Below are 18,432 nucleotides of genomic sequence, written 5' to 3'. Positions count from 1 at the left end.
CTATATTGCCCAGATGTGTCACCAAATAGCCTCATTTTCTCTCTTATATGTTGGAACTTTCCAAATTGTTACCTTAAAGAACATTTGCTTTTCCATCTGGTCAATCATGTCTGTTAACACTGGTTCCTCTACATGCCTGAGCCCTACAGTACATTGACCTTGTGCAGTCCAGGTGCCCCAACCATGTGTGTGGAGTCTGACAACTCCCAGTCCCACGTAAGCTTCCTTTCTCATCGCATTCGCAGACTTCTCAGTGGCATAAACCTTCAGGAGAGTCACACTTGAAAGTAAAAGTTCCCCTAGTCTTATCACTATTATTATTATTGCCATTCTCTTAATTCTGAAAGCTAATAAGCACTGATAACAGGCAAGGAAGAAGCAAGTGTTTATCCAAAATGTGCTTGTTCTGAATCCAAAATACTTTCACAATGTAAATCTCCACAGTGCTAAATACCTGAAATCCCTGATCAGTTCACGTTGATAGCTCTGTTCTGGACCACTCCAAGTACATTCCCAAAACAGTGCCCTGGCAGTTTGGGTGGCTGAGAGAGAAACCACCAACTATGTGGATGTCAGTTAGCTTGCTGAAAGATGGGCCCCTTGGTCAATAGGGAACACCAGCAAAGGGAGGAAGAGGAAGCTGGTAACACTCCTACTGCTTCAAGCTGGAGCATACCTAAAGAAGGCTCTTTGGTTTCCAGAATCCATCCACTCAATGGTTTTTAGAGCACTGGGTGCAGCCAAATCATTCATGAAGTTAAACTGGGACAGTAAGGTACAAGGGTAAGAACAATATTAGTTATAATTAAAGAGACCTTGAAGATAGCAGAAGAATGAACTCTTTCCTTCCCCTTCTCTCTCCTTCCAGCTATTACTTCATTTTGTAGGAGGCAGAGATTAAGGAGGACTCGTGGCCTGCAGCAAAAGGAAGAAAAAGGGGAATTATGATGCATAGAAAATTGAAGCTTAAGAAGTCTGCATATCCAGCAAGGCAAAAAAAAAAGAAGATAAAAAATAAAAGAGTATTTGAAGTACGTTATACAAAGAAGAAATCCCAGCAATGGAGTTAGCCAGTTACCGGATGAAGGCAATAAAAGCATTAATAATGAGGAAAGCCATATTCAATAAACATGTCTCTCCTCAATTTGGAAAAAGTAGGATGACAGCAGTATCATATCAGGCAGCGAAAGCCTTTTTCAGTCCATTAGTAACCAAATAGGATGTTAAACATCTCCTCATGATAAAAACCTGTAATTCATCAGCCCCAGATAACTTGTACCTGAGGAGTCTCAAATAGTTGTTGGAGGAGATTCTTCCTTCCACACGTTAATTTTTAATAGGTCTTGAAATAATATAGAAATTCCAGAAGACTGGAAGAAGAACGATGTTTTGCCAGTATTCAGCAAGGATAAGCGTGATGACCTTGGTAAATATAAGCCAGCTAACCTAACATCAAACTGGGGAGAAGGTGTGGGGGGAGCAAAATAACAGAATATGGGATTAAACTGATAAAGAATGAAAGGACAGGAAGTAATTAATGCCAGTCAGCATGGTTTTATGGAAAATAGGTCTTGTCAGACAAACTTGATTAGATTACAAATTTGGCTGAAAAGGTAATTGCTTCAGTGCGATATACTGAGACACTTGTAAGGTATTTGATTTAATTTTGCAAAACATTCTGATTAAAAATAATATTCTGCAGTCTCAGTGAAATAGCCACTAGCAGAACAGTGGCCTTATTAATCAGCAAATCTCAAAAATGAGTTATAACTGGGAAGTCATCACTGAATAAAGATATTTTTGGCAAGGCTAGAAAGGAGTCTGTCTTAAGGCCTGGCACTTGAGCATTTTTGTTGCTGAGTTAAATATAAATTACTGTTGATTGCACTGTTAGTGCAGTCTTCACACATATAAACAGAAAAGCAACCAAAACGTATATAGATGTGATATTACATCTTCATACAGCACTGGTGTGGCTACTGAAATGCCACACAGTTTCAGTGATTATATCTTTAATGACACTGAAAAAAAAACCCAGAAGTTTGGAAAATAGATGCAAAAAATCATGTTAGAACTGAAGAAAACGTGTTACCATGAGAACTTCAGAGAATATGGAGAGATTGCTTGACTGCAGTGTGTAAATACTTCCATCAGCAGAAAAGCAGCTCACCCACCTGCCTTTTCCAGCACTCCCAGTGAGCTGGGACAAAAGAGGTATGCAGTCCTAGGGCCCAGGCCACCCTGGAGGGTTTCTGTTTCCAGATCAGTAGCAGGATAGGTTAAGCACAGCCCGGTGGCAACGGGGTGTCCCTCAGGCTGGGAGGGGTGCCTGACCTACTACACACGGCAGCACTCACGTAGGTCGTCTGCATCTGTGAAGGCTCCAAGACTTTTCTGTTGCCTGTAATCCCTCTCCAAGTAAAAGGGCAGAGAAAATGACCCTGGATAACTCAGGAAATGTCCTGGTCAATTATCTTAGGGAGCCTCAAGGAGTTATCAGAGGATCAAAGACCCTTCTCTAGTCTTCAATGGAGAAAAGTTGCAGCTAGACGACAAAAGGAGAGGCAGGGGAAGAATGTGACAACTTAATGATGCTATAGTAGCACTGGGTAAGATCCTCAGCTTGAGAGAGCAGGTGCTGTTCCTTCAAAGTCAGTGGAGAGATGCTGATTTACACCAGTGGAGAATCTGACCTATGATATTTTTTTATTTGCTTGAGTCCTGCCGTGGCTCCATAAGCAAAGGTTAATGCAGGTCTGCCAGGGGCAGGCTGGAGTTAACACAGAATGGCAGTCGTGAGGTTGCTGATTCTGATAAAAGCAAATTGTGAACTGCAAGCATCTGAGTGTTGAGTGTCACATTCACACCTAAGAGCTGCCCTTGCCTGTTCCCCACAGTCATCTAGTTCTGTCATCATGATATGTTCCTGAAACCACATTTGTGCTGCTGTCACTTTTTGTCTTTGGAAATTTGTGTACAGGCTTTCTGTAACGACATAGTAAAAATGCTTGTAAACTTCAAATGAGTGGATTAAAATATATTAACCCAGGCAAATCACTTCCATATATTAGGCAGAAACTTGACTCTTTCCTTCTTCTAGGTCTGCACTCTGCCCTGTAAAGACTTGCAGTAGAGATGTTAATATTTATAAAGTTGTAGGAGGTATCTGATGGGTGAGGGCAGTGAAGAGTTTGTTCCTTTCATGAAAAAAAAAAAAGGAGGGACCTCTTTCTAGATCCCAGGGTCTTTCACTATCACAAATGTCTCTAAAGAGAAGAGATAGACACCTCTGTGGGGTTGCCCGGCTTCTCCGTTTCCACCAGCCCTTGTTGGTTGGGAACAGCCTGAGTATCAACAGAGCCAGGGCATCTCTAGAGTATTTTTGTCTGTTTATCAGTACTTGGCAATGTCAATACTGTCAACATGTGAACAATCCGTGGCATAGATGTGGAAGATAACACGAGGACAGATTTTGAATGTCAAGCTCAGGCCCCTCCAGGGCTGAGAGCTGAGAGCAGACCAGCCTGAGGGACCCACTGGTGACATGCCGTGCTTGCAGCCCCTACTGAATTTTGAACTCATTGTCATCCCTGACCTCCCACCTTGCAGGTTATTTCCTAAAAGTGATTAACTGCACTTTTCCTCTCTGAAAGGCAGCATTTCCCAGCTCCTGCTGAGTTTTTACCTTCACACTTCATCTCTGGTTCACAAAAAATAATATAGACTTGCACTCACCTGCTGAAAAGGTGCAAATCTCTGAACCCAAACTACCCATAACTTGCCAAAATATCAGAAGCAGCTGCCTAGCTACAGCAGGACAGAGTTTAGGGTGAGCCCCGAAATCTGCCCACACAGCCTATTAAACCAGCTTACACTGAGATTTTTTGTTACTTGGACTGCAGTATGGGATGTCCTTCCAGCTGCCCCAGCTATCCTGTTGTCAGTACCTGCACTGTCCAGCTGAAAGCAGTTGATGGTACAAATAGTTTTGAAAAAAAAAAAAAAAAGAAAGAAAGAAAAAGAGACAAAGTTAGTAAACCAGATCTTTCTGGAAATAATTGCTTTAAATAAATAAAAGGTTATATACAGTTACCTTTGTCCTTTCTCTCCCCATAGGCTGCTGGCCTATGATCATTTCTTGTACCTACCCTGTAGCTGATTTTATTGTTTATTCGTAGCTCACCCTCCAGTTTGCTGGGGGCCCTGTGTCTTAGTGAGTGACTCCCCACTCCCTTTCCAAGTTCAGAACCTTTCTGGCTAAAGTCTGTGGTGACAAATAACACAAAAAGACAGCTTTGGGCACAGGGCGTGCAGCCGTTCCTGGAGAATACAGTCTGCGGTTTGGTGGTACTGTTTCTGGAAGATTAAGTGCTTAAGCCTAACTAAAAGTGACTAACGGGGATGGATCTTTTCCCGTCAAATGCGCACAGTTTTCTGTAGAGCGGCTCCAAGGTTGTGAGTGAAGGTGAACAGCTTTGCTTCTAAAGACTCCTTAATTTTAAGAAATTCAAAGAGCAGGCACGACACTTTGTTCTGTGACTTTCTTAAACCTATACCCTACTTCAGATCCTTTCATGAGCCATCATCTTTCATATTTAAAACAGACCTGACGGAAGTTAAAAAAAGACAGAGGAGATGAGAAGTACAAGCCTCTGCAGATGTAAGGTATAATTTAGCAAAGTAACATTTTATCACCCAATCCTGCCAGGTCCTCAACACACCCTGCGGGCTGCAGACTCCTCCATTCATCTTGTGAGCAGTGGGGAGTGAGAGCACTCCAGTCTTTTTCTGGTTGCTTGAAACTCCCTGGTGTCGCTATTTATTCAGCAGTTGCATGCAGATTTGTATGGTTAAAGCCCTGAGAATCTTCATAAATTGATGAACAAGTCTGTTTTGCAATAAACAATATTTATTCAGGCATTCAAACTGATTCATAAAAAACTCATGTTCAGATTATCGATGAACAAGGTAGGAAAATACAAATAAAATAGGGAGATCCAAAAGAGTATGTTTTATTTACAGGTTTTGTATAAATCTAGAAAAAGGAGGCAGGATAAATACACTAACAAAGTAGTTACAAAATTGTTTTCATTAATAACTTATCAAACCAGTTTTATTTCTTGAAAATACCCAAAGTAAGGTAAAAGCTATGCAGGCAGCTGGTTGAATTTCTCCTGGAGGGTTTGAATGGGGCTGCAGACCGGTGCTGAATTTCACTCTTGTGAATAAATTCACGCATTATCTCTTGGAAAGCTATGTTTTTCAGGGTGGAATAAAAGCTATTTAGTAAATTATTATTTTTGTTTTTAAAACTAAATGACTGTTTATTAAAAAAGAGAGCTACTGAAATTCAAATTTTTCCTCGTTACCTGAGGCACAGTCAAATTGTCAGCTGTTCAACAAGGGTGCTAATATGGAACAGGAGTGTGATAATGTTTGCCATCATCCCAGCTGGTTCCCCAGAAAAGAAACCTCCTCACAAGTTTCTCATTGAGGAACCTATACAATGTTAGAGAAGCCTGTGACCTGGCACAAGGTATTGTTTAGAAGTAATCTAATAATGCATATGAAGCTGTTAGACCTCTTTTATTTGGACAAAATATTATTTGAAACAGAAAGTAAATTCTGACTTCATTAAAGAAAGTAGGAATTTGTTGTTGACTTCAGTGTGACTGGGATTTCACTACTAGAGTATATAATGCTATGTTTTCAGCCTTCAGAAGCAAATACTGAATCATTTTGTTTTATGGATGCCTGCAAGTACTAATTTAGAGAGAAAAGAAAAAAATGAGAACTTTTCAAAATAGTTTATAATGTTACAATAAAATCCAGTAGCTGAAAAGTCAACTGGGCATATTAAGGGTACAAGTAAAGCATACATGTTTAGTAGTTTTTTGGTAAAACAACTTGTTAAGGACATTTTAAAATCAGGACTGGCTGTCTTCTAAAAGTTTTGCTATAATTTGAGCAGGAATTAGTTCAAGGAATTCAATAGCTTGTGCAGTATAAGAAGTCAGACTAGATGGTTTTATCAGCTATGACTCTATTTGTGTATCTATAACTGACCCATCAGTTAATCAGACTGGATTGAAAATAAGGGCAGTTTTCCAGTTAATGATAATTCATTCATAAAGTGAATACATTATCGATTACTATTTTTAAATATACTTAGTTGTAGAATTGCCTATAATTAAGAGTCCAGACCTTTGAGCTAGACATCCACAATCTGCACTGCACGGGGATACAAAGAGTAAATGGCAGCCCTCGCTGGCAAGATGCAGTACTTGGTTAGGCAATTAGATACTGCTTTTATTATTCTAACTGGATACACTAACTCCATCCCTGCTGTCCATAGATCTGCAGCAGGTCACGATTAACATTTAGCTCAGTGGTAGAGGGTGATAGCACATCTTTAAATGACTGAACCTATTTTCATTTCTCACTCTTTCCTTGTAAAAAAGGTGGTGTTTTAAGTAATTCAGATAATGCTGGTCCAGAAAGATACATTATTTTTGCAGTAGCTCCATTAGGTTCAACATATGGATGAGAACTTCAAAGATGTTAAAGATATGCAACTGGATATAAAATATGTTATATGGAATGGTTTACTGTTATGGCCCTGAGGGCATAAATAGGCTCTAATTTCCCTGGCCAGCCTCCCTGGGGACCCCCACCCACAACCTCTGCACCTTGTCTCCTGCTGCCCCAGACAGAGCCCCTGGACCTGGTTCACCCCCCTGGCCATGCCTGGGGCTGTCGATGGACCTGTTTCCAGCACATGGCTCTGTTTTTTTTGTCCAGCTCAGCCCCTGCGGGACCATACCTTGGTAGATGAGGAGGGATCCAGCTTCAAAACAGAGAGAGGCTGAGGTTTGGGGGGTTATACAATTTCCCTTACACTAGAGTACTTCTGATTCTCAGGATGGCTGCACAAATATTGAGCTTATGCAGCAGGGGAGGTGCTTCACAGCTGAAAATGTGATGGGTTAGGGCAGATGCAGACACAGCTGCGTTGCAGCTCAGGTGGCGTGCTGCGTTAGCTCTGACATTTGGGTGCCGACAGCAGAGGAGGATGAGCAGCACCCAGCTTGACAGACATCTGTGATGCTGGGGAAAGTGCCTCTCACTTCAGCCTTGCTTTTCACCCCCATTGTGGCTGTCACCCCGTGTCTGCAATGAGGCAATATGGGATGCGTTATATTTTTTGCAAATTGAATTTTGCATGCTTATTTTCTCTACTGTTATTTTAATATTTCTACTTCTACTTAGTTGAAATTATCCAGAGCAACAGACTGGGTTGGAATATTAATACTGAATAGCTGTAGACTACTGCTGCTGTTTTAATTTACGGCTAAATTCTCGCCTCAGCGACACAAGACTAGCTTTAGCAAAATGAAGAGCTCTGTCACATACTGCACTGTTAATAAGATTAAAATCTAGTCCTTTCACCTTGATCCTACTGGATCAATTTTTATTTTTATTTAGTGACATTCTCAAAGCATTTTTGCAAGCTAATTTCTTATTTCAAGTTTGCTTCTTCAACGTACTTCTTTTCTTTCCACTTTACTTATTTACTTCCTCATGGGAATTTTGACCCTGGAGTTTCAACCAGTGTGTTTAGTCAAAAAGAAGCTCACCAGTGATTTATGGTACAAATAATTTAACACAAAACTAAATATACAGATACTAGTAGCAGAGATTACAACCTTTGGATGCTTACATCAGTCTACACTGGTTATGAACTACAAGTGTCACCAAAAATCTTTTCATTCACTGCAATGCTTTACTTGTATTTCTGAAAGGAATATTCTCTTAGTGCTGTATCAGGGTGTTGTACAACTGATAATTACATGCAAAATACTTGGGCACAAAGCTGTAGCACTTTTCTTAATACAGATAGATTTATTGGTTTCCCTTGGGTTGCATTTGGATTTCAGTAATAGATTTAGTCTTAATAATTCTAAGATAGGAATTTTTACTTTGCATGAATTCAGTATTTTCTTGCTGTTGGGGGTTTTGTTGTATTGACAACACAGCTGTCACTGTCATCTTCAGACTTCTTGTTTGTTTATTTGCTGATTGACTGATTTATTATAAAGAGAAGCTCATCCCTTATGACAATTTTTAATTAATTCCATGGCATGGGGTTTTTTTGGCTCAGACTACAGGATATTATCCTAAAAAACTAGGAGAGGATGGTCAGCTTTCCAGCCTCTGAGCCATAACCTGAACCTGGCATCCACAAGCCATGCATTGGCTGGGCTGGCCAGGACCTGGCCTGACTCTCAAGCTGGCCCAGCTGCACCAGGGGCGGGCCGGCCACCTCCGCAGGCTCCTTCCCCTCGTGTTTTGCGATCTCCTGCCCACCCCACCATCTTCAGTGGCCTTGCTCTCTCCCACCACGGGAGAAAAGGGTCATGCAGGGTCCATCCCTCTGCCATCACAGCCCTATGGCGGGTGGCGTAAACCAGGCTGGGCAGTGGGGAAACCTGAATGGCACTGGACTTTCATGAGCTGAGTCCTGCCCTAGATATTAAAGCTGGCCATGACACTTGGAGCCCCCTGTGACCTGAACAGCAAAACTTATCATGCCTGAAGTGCATTCTCGTGGGAGGCCTTGCTGTTACTCTAAAGAGGGGCTGTGAGGTTGGTTGGGCGAGCCCCTTCCCCGGGGCGCTCACTGCTCCAGATCCGGCTGCAGGCTGGGCCTTGGGGAGGCTGCCACCAGGTCCCGTCAGCGGAGGTGTGCCTGGGCAGCCACTCCCTGATGGCAGCCGGCGGCGAGTGGGCTGAGGGGGCCGCGGGGCTGGGCCCAGCGGGCCTAAACTGCCCCGGCCCCATCCAGCCAAGCCCGCAGCGGGCAGACAGACTTCCCGGGTGCGCAGCCGCCGGCCGCCCTCACTCGCCGGCTCATCCCCCGCCGCCCGGAGGGGGCGCTCCCCGCGCCGCTCGGCGGGTAGGGGCAGGCGGCAGCGGCCCTGCAGAGCCCCGCGGTGCGCTAGGACCCGGCGGGCCTCAGCCGCGGCCTCCCCGGGCAGGCGGCTGCCGGCGTACGCGGGCCAGGAGGGAGGCCCAGCGGAGGCTTGCCTCGGCGCCCCTTCCCTTCCCTTCTCCGCGGCGGGATGCGCTCGGAGGCGGCGCCGCAGCCGAGCGGCCTGGAGAGGTTCCTCAGCCCCGGCAAGGGCCGGGGGCTGCGGACGCGGCGGCGCTACGCCGTGGGGGAGCTGCTCTTCAGCTGCCCGGCCTACACCGCCGTCCTGACCGTCAGCGAGCGCGGCAGCCACTGCGACGGCTGCTTCACCAGGTAGGGCCGGGGGAGGCCTGGGGCGGGCCCCGGGGCAGCTTCTCGCGGTTCGGTCGGCGGCGGCCCGCCCCAAGGCAGCGGCGGCTCGGCCCACCCGCCTCGGCCGGCCGCGGCCGTGTCAGTGCGCGGCGTGCGGGCCGCTGCGGCGGGAGCGGGGCCCCTCGGCGCCACTCGAGAGCCGATCGTGGGTGGCAGCAGTGCCCCGCAGGGCGGTTGCCGGTGGTCTCCGGGGGCCCTTTGCAAAACCATCTTCCTCCTCGGCTTGTGGGTCTCTTAGCTTTTAGCTCAAAACGGGTTTTCATTGCTTAACAGTTCAGGAAAAAGGAAGGGAAAAAAAAAGGTTTGCTCTTCACGTGCTCTGGCGGTTACGTAGTCATGTCCCTAGCCTTGCTCTCACCGAGAGTTTCGTCGAATCCATCTAATTTGTATTAACGTAATATTCAGTGATTTTATGAAGTTATGACAAGGGAGCAAGGATCTGCAATTGCCCGATTCACGCTTTGTGTTTGCATGGTGCAAATGGAATACAGATGAACTGACTATATAGATCTGTAATGAAATACACAGAAATGTCTGTATATTTCTGCTGCTCTGTCTGAAACCTTACTCTTCTGGCAAATTACTTTTACTAAGGCAAGGCAGAGGCAGCGTGAGGGGCTGGTGATCTTGGGGTTGTGAGCATTTAAACTCGAGCGTGGCGTGGGCTGACAGCCGGCCTGCTGCTGTGCCTTCCGTGGCTCCAGGCTCTGGCAGGCTGCGGGGTTCTCGGCTTTTCGGGGGGCTCAGCTGCTGCCGTCCTCACCTGTGTGGCTGGGGCGGTTTGACCTGCTGTGGGTATTCCAGTGGTTACCGTGAACCTCTCGATGTCAGCTGCTGCACCAAAAAAAAAAACGAAACCTAATGCGGTTTAGGGTTACTATAAGAAGGTTAGGCATGCATATGGCACTGTGGCATGTCACACCACACCACATTTTTAAAAGATGTAGTACTTTTCTGACTTCTGTCAGCTTACTGAAGAATCACAGTGCTCACCTGGTTATAACTTGGAGCAAATGTGGTGTTTGCCTCAGTAAAGGAAAAGAACAGTTATACTTTTGCGATTTTTATCAGTATGTAAGTATTGCTTGCATATGTAGACAGAGAGGCAGATTGAAGAATATAATTATTCCACTCTAGTAGGTCTTTTAATCTCTTGTACTGTCATTTTAACTCACTTATGCTTTTAATTTTCTTTTCTTTTCTCTTGACCTTGTCCTTTTTCTTTCCTCATTACATTATCTACTTATATGACTTACTCACTTTATTCACCCCTCTCTTTGCGTATGAGCACCTAATATAGTTCCTAGTATAGTCAGTGATGCGAGTCACATTAATTTGAAGAACTGTAGAACTGAGGTGATTTTCCTCTCATTCTTCACAGTGGTGGCTTTTCTTAGCCCCAAAGTTTTGGGTTTTCTTTTCTCTTGTGCCTAACCACAAATTCCTTTGTGCCAAAGAAACTGGCTGGTTTTGTTTCTCACATCCAGAAGATTTCTCTCTGTAAAAGGACCAAGGAATACTTTCCATGCTCCACTGATAAGAAGTAATATTGTAGAGATAACTATTATCTCATGGAATAGCTTTTAAAGATCATCTCTGGGAGCAGCCTGTTTAAATGCTGCTTGTTCTTCATGCAAGGTTCTCCCATGGAGCTCTGGAGGAGCACAGTGATCAAGGAATATACTGAATGCAGTACCATAGCAGTTACAGTGGGGTGGTCTGAAACCTATTTCACACTAGGGTGATGAGGTTCTGCTGAGAGGAAAGATATACTCAAGGTAGCACGTTTCATCTGCCAGTGCTCAGAAATGTGTTTTGTGTCTGTGCCATGTTGCACTAGTGCTAAACTAACACATACTAAATGATGAACTGTGCTTGTTGAACTTGCAAAGAGTGTTAGGAGAAAGGTTGTGGGCTCAGCACTAGTCTTGGGAAGAGGAACTTTACTAAGTGGTCATAAAACTGTTGTGGTAAAGTGGGTGGAATGAGACTATGTTGTATTTGCATCTAATAGTAGTTGTTACTTTAAATACATGGTTGTACCTGAGATGCATGCTGTCGGGAAGCAGAGTCATGATGTTAGCCTGACTCACTCATGTTCCACCTTCTGCTTTGCAAGAACAATCAGAGGATATCAAGACTTGTTATGCTTTGTGGACTCTGAATGCCCTCTGAACAACGACCTCTGAAGTGTTGTACGCTATCATGTTGTAGGAGGACACTCACCCTTGTTTTATTCCAATGAATTTATGTCAGTTTAAGACAATTTTTTTTGCCACTTGTACTGGGGAGGGTGTGTAGAAGTTTTAAAATATTCAGTACTGCTGGGAGATACCTGTTGCGTGACACCAAAATGTCATGTGTTGGGTAACACATGCTCTATTTTTGATGGGATCTTCTACAACACATGCACCTTGAAGCAGAAAAGGACCTTCCTGTTGGCAGTTCCCTGTGCTGGGATATATACAAATATTAAAAAAGGAGAAGCACGAGCCTTGGGTCACCTTAGAATACGCACATATCAGGGCAGATGTTAGTGGGACAGTAAGAGGCTGTGTGGTGACAGGAGATCAAATGTTCTGTTTAATAATACAACATGTTTTCTTAGTGAAGGGAAGTGGTTACTCATGAAACAGTGATCATGCTTTCTGTAACGAGACAGAGAAGCAGTGGAACTGGCAGAACAGAAGCAAAGGGTTAATATTGGTGAGCAAGATACAGAGCAATTGGGAAGTTTGGAAAACAAGGAAAAGTTAGCTATCAGTATGCGTCAGATAGTGGCAAAAAATTATGCTATCTGTCAAACAGCATAGAATAGCATGTTTCCAAATCCAGCAATTTATCAGGACAGTAGAGCGCTTTTACATAATAACAGCTGTTAGGAAAAACTTGCTTTTGAAACTCTAAACAGATAAAAATAGTGTCTGCTATTGGAAGATGGGGTTCAGGCTGTAGTTGTAGTGTTCTGAAGAAAATACAGTTTTCTTCAGAATACAGGATACATTCGTATTTAATTCAGATTTATAAAACAGAATACCTTCTGTTTTCTTTTTAAGGAAAGAAGGATTGTCCAAGTGCGGAAGATGTAAACAGGCCTTTTACTGCAATGTGGAATGTCAGGTATGACAATGCAATTTGTGAGAATGTGGTGGGAAGGAGGGCGGGGGTTGCTGAGCTCCATTTTTTGTTGATAGTCTCTAATTGTTGCCATGGTTAGTAGTAGTGCAGTCAGGTACAGCATCCCACAGATGCTGACCATGGAGTTGTGCATTGGACAATTACAGAATTTGGACATGGTCTGCATGAGTCTTTCAAGATCAGTAGCTCCGGGGCTTGGTACAACTGAGACTTTGATTAGAACTGCCTGTCAGCCCGCTAATTATGTCTGTGTTACTTCTTTCTTTAAGCACAGACCAGATAATTTAACATTAGCTTGCTAAGCTGATAAAAGAGTCTGTGTCTAATGGGAACATCAAATAGCTATCTTAGGTTTTTGTTGTTGACTTGGGTTTTTTTAAGAATCTTTGCAAATAGTTTGGGTGGCCACAGCTGACAGGAATCATAACCATTTGAAACCTACTGTGATTTCTCCCTTGCTCACTCTTTCTTGCAACTTTTTATACACTTTGTTTTTTAAAAGCCCCTGAAAATGGAATATAAGTGTCACTAAAGTAGAGCAGTATGAAGACATCCAAAACATTTACATGCAGTTTTAATTCCATTTTTACTTCAAACTAGAATAAACACCCTTCAAAAAAATAATTTTTGCCAGAACTAGTATCTAGCCTTTGTGGGCTGTCAGCTTGATATGGAAGAATTATACAGTTAACATGTGAAAAACTCAACTGAATTGTTAGCTAAATAACGTAAGCTATGTAAGATCCGTGGTGCTGGGCACAGAGTATGGAACAGGGCTCGTGAAGGATTTGGGTCGCCAAAGGTCTGGCATGCAACTGTGTGTTAGCTATAAATACTCCAAACCTTCTCCTACATGGTAGTATGCTGTTGAGTGCGTGGGTTGCATGCAAAGTATTCTCCATTGTCATTATCGAAGGTGTTGCAGTTTGTTCTGTTCAGTTTCCAAGCACTTTGGAGATGCCTATGGCTTTTATTTCAAGGATGATTCTTATTCTCCCACTGCACAAGTTGCAAAGCAAGCCTGGCCTCCTCTTGGTTTTCCCTCTATTGCCTCCCTGGATTCTTGCTTTCCTACAGTGTCTTAGTGAACTGTGGGTGAATCAAATGGCCTTTTGGTTTTGAAGCACCAGGAGGACTCAAAATGCTTAAAAGAAATAAGTTTTTTTTACAAAATTTGCAATAGCTCACAGAAAGACTGACAGCCAGCAGTTGCTGGGAAGAAAGAGAACGCTTACTGTATTGAGCATCCTTAAGGCTCGTGAGAGAAATTTGGATGAATTTTAAAAAAAAGTGTAGAGAAAACGATGATTCATTCCTGAGAAGTGCTCATTTGTAAGAAATGTTTCCATATGATATTATTTCTTAGGAAGCTTTTGACTAGATGAGGGAAGGAAATACTTGGACAAAGCACTTTATTGGCTGTTTAGCACTTTTTATCTGAGATTGTGAGTTTCTTCTCTTACTGTATAAAATTCACAATGTTTTATGAAGCAGGTAAGCAAGATCTACTGAAGTAAGAAAGCTCAGTGATTTGTGCCAGGAAAAACAACAAGTAGATATCATAGTGGAAGTAGTAGAACTTATTTCTGCTGATCCTTTGCTTTTACCTCCGAGTCCCTTCTTCAGTCCCTCCCTCAGTGTCCTGACTTCTAGCCTTGACAAAGTTTGTGCTTTTATATTTAAGAACAAGGAGATTTTTTTTTCCTCTCTTTCCCTGGGTAAAGTCTTTTTTTTTTTTTTAATGATGGTCAGATTACTGTTTCTCTAGTGGGGCATATTCCAAGCATGAAAAACTGAACTGCTCAAACTGAGTGTCCTTAAGGCTGCAGGATATCATACTCAGTGAAAGCCTGTCTGTCTGATAAGTTAATGAATTAAAATATTTTTTGCCTGTTGGTGTGTAGTATGATGCTTTAGATGTAAAGGCATTTTTTAGATGTTATGATGTCTAGACAATAGTGTGACAAGCATAGGTACTAGCACTTTTAACTGGTGATACGCGTATGGCTTTTGACTCCCTAGTTGATATAACATTATCTTCTGTGTTATGGGCCCTTCTGAGTCAGTCTGATGAAATTTATGAATGTTGCTGAGATTGAATTCTTTGACATTCTTTCAAAGTTACCTTCAAGTGTAATATTCTCTAGAAACCGCTCTCCACTGACTGTACGTGCTGCACAGACAATCTGCACTGCATCTTCATCCCTATCTTGTTCAAAGGCACTTTTCAGCAGTTCATCAATTCTTTGTCAAAGCCAAAAAGGACATCGGTGCTTGATACTGAACTTGTAACCCTGGGATGTATGGTAAATGTGTCCCTTTTGCCTCCAAGGGTGTGAGACTTCTTGCAGCACTGATAAAAGGGCAGAGTTGTACTTGAGAGTTATGGTGGCATTGTTCATTTGATTTTTGTCTTTTTTAAAGTTAATTTTCTCTGTAAATCCATGTTTTCTTTGCTCAGGTCAGCTAAAAATTACGTGTACCCACAAGGACATGGTATGATTTCTTATGTTGGTTAGTACCTTGTTACTCAATGTAATTCAATTTGACAGCTGTTTGTCACAGGAAGTATACTGTATGGGATAGAAAACCAAATTTTTGAGCTTACTCTTTTCTTACTTAAAGACCTACTATACCGCAATTCATAGGAATTCTCTCTAGTGGTGGGGAGAGATGGATCAGAAGGAGACAAGAGAAAAGTGCCAAAGTGTGCAGCAGGAAACAAATGTTTTTTATATCCTCTTTAGAATTATGGATTTTATAATAATAGATATCTTCCCCTCTCTACTGTGTTTCTGTTGAATGAGATTTTTTTTTCTTTTTCAGAATAATGTAATTATTGACAGTAAAGTTAGTGACACTGCATATATTTCGCACTTTGTTGAGTCATTTAGTATCCTTGGTTTGAGGTTCTTAAAATTCTTTCCCAGCATTTAATGAACGAAGCCTCACAGCAGCCTTTTTGGCGTTTCTGGTTTTGCAAATGGTGTGTAGGTACACAAAGATACATTGACTTGCTGAAGATCCCCCAAGTGGCAAAAGAGTGCACCTCCTGCCATACGGCCAGGTGTTAGATGCGTTGACCAAGTCCTGCTTTGCAGTGTAATTAATTCCTTTGCCCTGGTTGCTGGGTAAGGTCGTGTCACGCTGTAGTGTGAGGGACAGAAGCTGGGGGAAGACAAAGTCTTGCAGTGATACAGTGGCTGATTTGTTTAGGGCTCTGTCTATACACACACATCTGCACGCACACTCGCCCTGGCACAGTTCCCTTAGTGCTAACATGCATCTTTTGCCTGTTTTGGTCTGTTATTTTACTTTTGAGATAGGTAACCTTAAGTTTCACCTGCATTAAGCTTAATGTTTGCATAGGCGCAAATCCAGTCTCAGATGCAGGGCGTGTAAGAGTGGAAGTTGTCTTCACTGCCTGTCCTTGCTGCCTTGAATGTTTTGTGGGTTGGTAGGATCTAGCCTGGGTTTGCTGTGTCTTTCTTTTCCTAGCTCCTAATCCAGTTCTCCTTTTGAAAGGGTTTGTGATTTCCAGCTGATTCATACCGTTCTGCTTTCCACTTTTGCCTCCTCAAAGCACAGGCCTGTTATTATAGTAGTGGCTTTCAGACCCCATCTGCAGCTGTTCGGGTCTTGACTTCTTAAATTATAATAATTTTAGTCAAACAGCAGGAGACCTGTGCTCATTTTTTCTCCTCAGAAATTAGCTGCAGAAACACTCTGAAGAGAAATGTTTTAAAAGGGTTACGTGGTTGCAATTGTGGAACTGGTGAACTTGAACCAGCTACTGGAGCTCCTCTTTCTGTTATTACACATAGCTATTATTTATCCCAGACAGAGCGGAGATCAGCTAGCCAGAGTGCAGAAAGAGATGTTTTTGTCATGACTTTCCATATTTGAAAAATATTTTGAACGAAATATTGACGGGTTTTTCTTAACAAGTCATGTTAAAGAGTGCTGTAGTTGGTATTTCTGAAGTAAGGGAAACATGTATTTTTAACCAGTTAGTAAGCCTCAACATGTAGTTGTAGACCTGGAATTAGCATCCAGACGGTGTGTTTTAATTGGGGCCTGGTAGAAATTGCCCACTCCTCTTTGGTGAGCTGTAGAAAAAAAAATGAAATTCTTTCTGTAATGATTCTGCACAAGAGGAATCTGACGTTGCAAGACGCTGCTTAAGATTGCCTTGGGGAAGTGTCTGTCCCCTTGCAAAAACTTTCTCAGTGTAATTTTCTTTGATATACGTCTCCTGTGAACTGTTTGGACATTAACCTGTGGAAGTCAAATACCCTCTGTGGCCCAGCATGCTTAAATGATGGTAGGGAAGGATGGCTGTGAAGACGTGTGAAACTCTTACCTTCAGTGCTTGGTGAAGGACTGTATCAGAGAACTTTGCTGGATAATATCAGACATCAGAAGTTGCCTTACTGAAGTTCAATTAGAGTTAGCTGCTATTTAAGCATAATTGGGCCTTAAGCTTTCGAAGAAGTGGACTTAATCCCTGCACTGGCTTGCCTAGCATTTCTGTCTGGTATTTCTGTGTGTTTCTTTTTGATCAAGTGAAACACAACAGAAATTGTACATCCTGGTGAAAAAGTCCATGTGAAGAAGGAGGTGCGAGGACATTTGTTTGGACTTGTGTCTTTTTTTTTTTTTTTGAGTATTACATTTTGTTGGTGTGGGTGTTGGTTTTTTTTTTTTGGTTTTTTTTTTTTTTATGCTGAGCTGTATGACAGTGTTCTGGGAATTAATCCAGTAGTCCTGGATGGTGGAATCGTTTTGAAGAACTTGGTGGAGAAGATTGTTTCCATGCTTTGATGTGAAAAGCATAAGCTTTGAAGAACTTCCGTTCCAAAAATGTTGTCACTCACTCCTAAATGAAGGGAAAAATACTGCGGATGTAGTGAAAATAGGAAGAAAATAATATTAATGTAGCATTAGGGATTCAACTAGAATAATGCTACCTGTTATAATTCAAACTCCTTAGAGAAAAATGCGGAAAAGAATGCAAAATACAGTCCAACTGTGATCGCAGGGAAAGCTGCTGTTACAGTGTTTCCATCCCAGGTACTACTCAGTCATCAGTATTCTCCCTTCTTACGGTGTTTCAGGCTTTTATCTCATTTCACACGATTGAGCCATATCTTGTCCCTTTAACCTCCCTACTAGTTCATATAACTCAGTATGATTCTGCCTGGGGAAAGATTTTAATTAACAATGTGTAAAGAATATAGGGAACAAATGGATTTTTAAAAACACAGCTTTGAGACAGGCATTGACTTTGCATTTTGATTTTTTTTTTTTTGTTCTATCTCTCTTGCTTAGACCTGCGTATATGGATGCAGGTCCTACAAAACTTCAGGTTCTGTGCCTTCGCTTCTTGCACACCCAGCAATCACGCTGAAGTTGGTGAGTGTCACAGGTGTGCAAGGGGTGAGCGATGAGGTCTCCCTCTGTCTCTTCTTAGCCTTTAGCTTGTGGATTCCTAAGCAAAGGCTATTGGGAATTTTCCTTAAAAAGGTCTTAGGGCATACATAGGAAACAGGCCTCTTGGGGGATGCATTTTGTAGTGTGACAGCTGCAGGAGAGTCGAGAGTGTAATTTCACATGACATGATTACAGTGTAATATACTATTTTGGTTCTCCTGGTCTCTATTGCCGTATCCTCTTAGAACACTTACACTGGAGCTTATTTCAAGCAGCCTGTACGTAGGTTTTTTTGGAAGTACCATACTGAGCTGTCAAGGACAATGAAGTTGACATTGTGAGGGGTTGAATACCCTTGCAGTGTTGCACTGCTTCAAATCCCATCAGTCGCTCTGATGGGCTATACTGATTTTTAAAAAATATCATTTTTAATTTTTTTTTGAGTCGGCTAACAGAGTCTGTGATATTGAGTGAATCACAATAAGGGGTATTAAGAATTTTCTGCAGGCTGGAAAAAG

The 18,432-nt window shown here is 42.5% G+C and overlaps 1 protein-coding gene across 1 annotated transcript in view; it reads left to right on the top strand.

Moving 5' to 3' along the window:
* The first annotated feature begins 8,955 nt into the window (after nt 1–8,955).
* Nucleotides 8,956–18,432, top strand: part of SMYD2 (SET and MYND domain containing 2) — a 29,497-nt gene continuing 20,020 nt past the window's right edge. The window contains exons 1-2 of the mRNA XM_086745708.1: nt 8,956–9,304; nt 12,400–12,463. Coding sequence (XP_086601834.1) covers nt 9,123–9,304; nt 12,400–12,463 — 246 coding nt within the window. The 5' untranslated portion in view covers nt 8,956–9,122. The remainder of the gene's footprint in view (nt 9,305–12,399; nt 12,464–18,432) is intronic.

This window comes from Chlamydotis macqueenii, chromosome 3 (assembly GCF_036417535.1).
Source record: "Chlamydotis macqueenii isolate bChlMac1 chromosome 3, bChlMac1.mat, whole genome shotgun sequence".
Classification (NCBI taxonomy): domain Eukaryota; kingdom Metazoa; phylum Chordata; class Aves; order Otidiformes; family Otididae; genus Chlamydotis; species Chlamydotis macqueenii.
The sequence above is the reverse complement of the archived record's forward strand: the minus strand, read 5'-3'. Positions and strand labels throughout refer to the sequence as shown.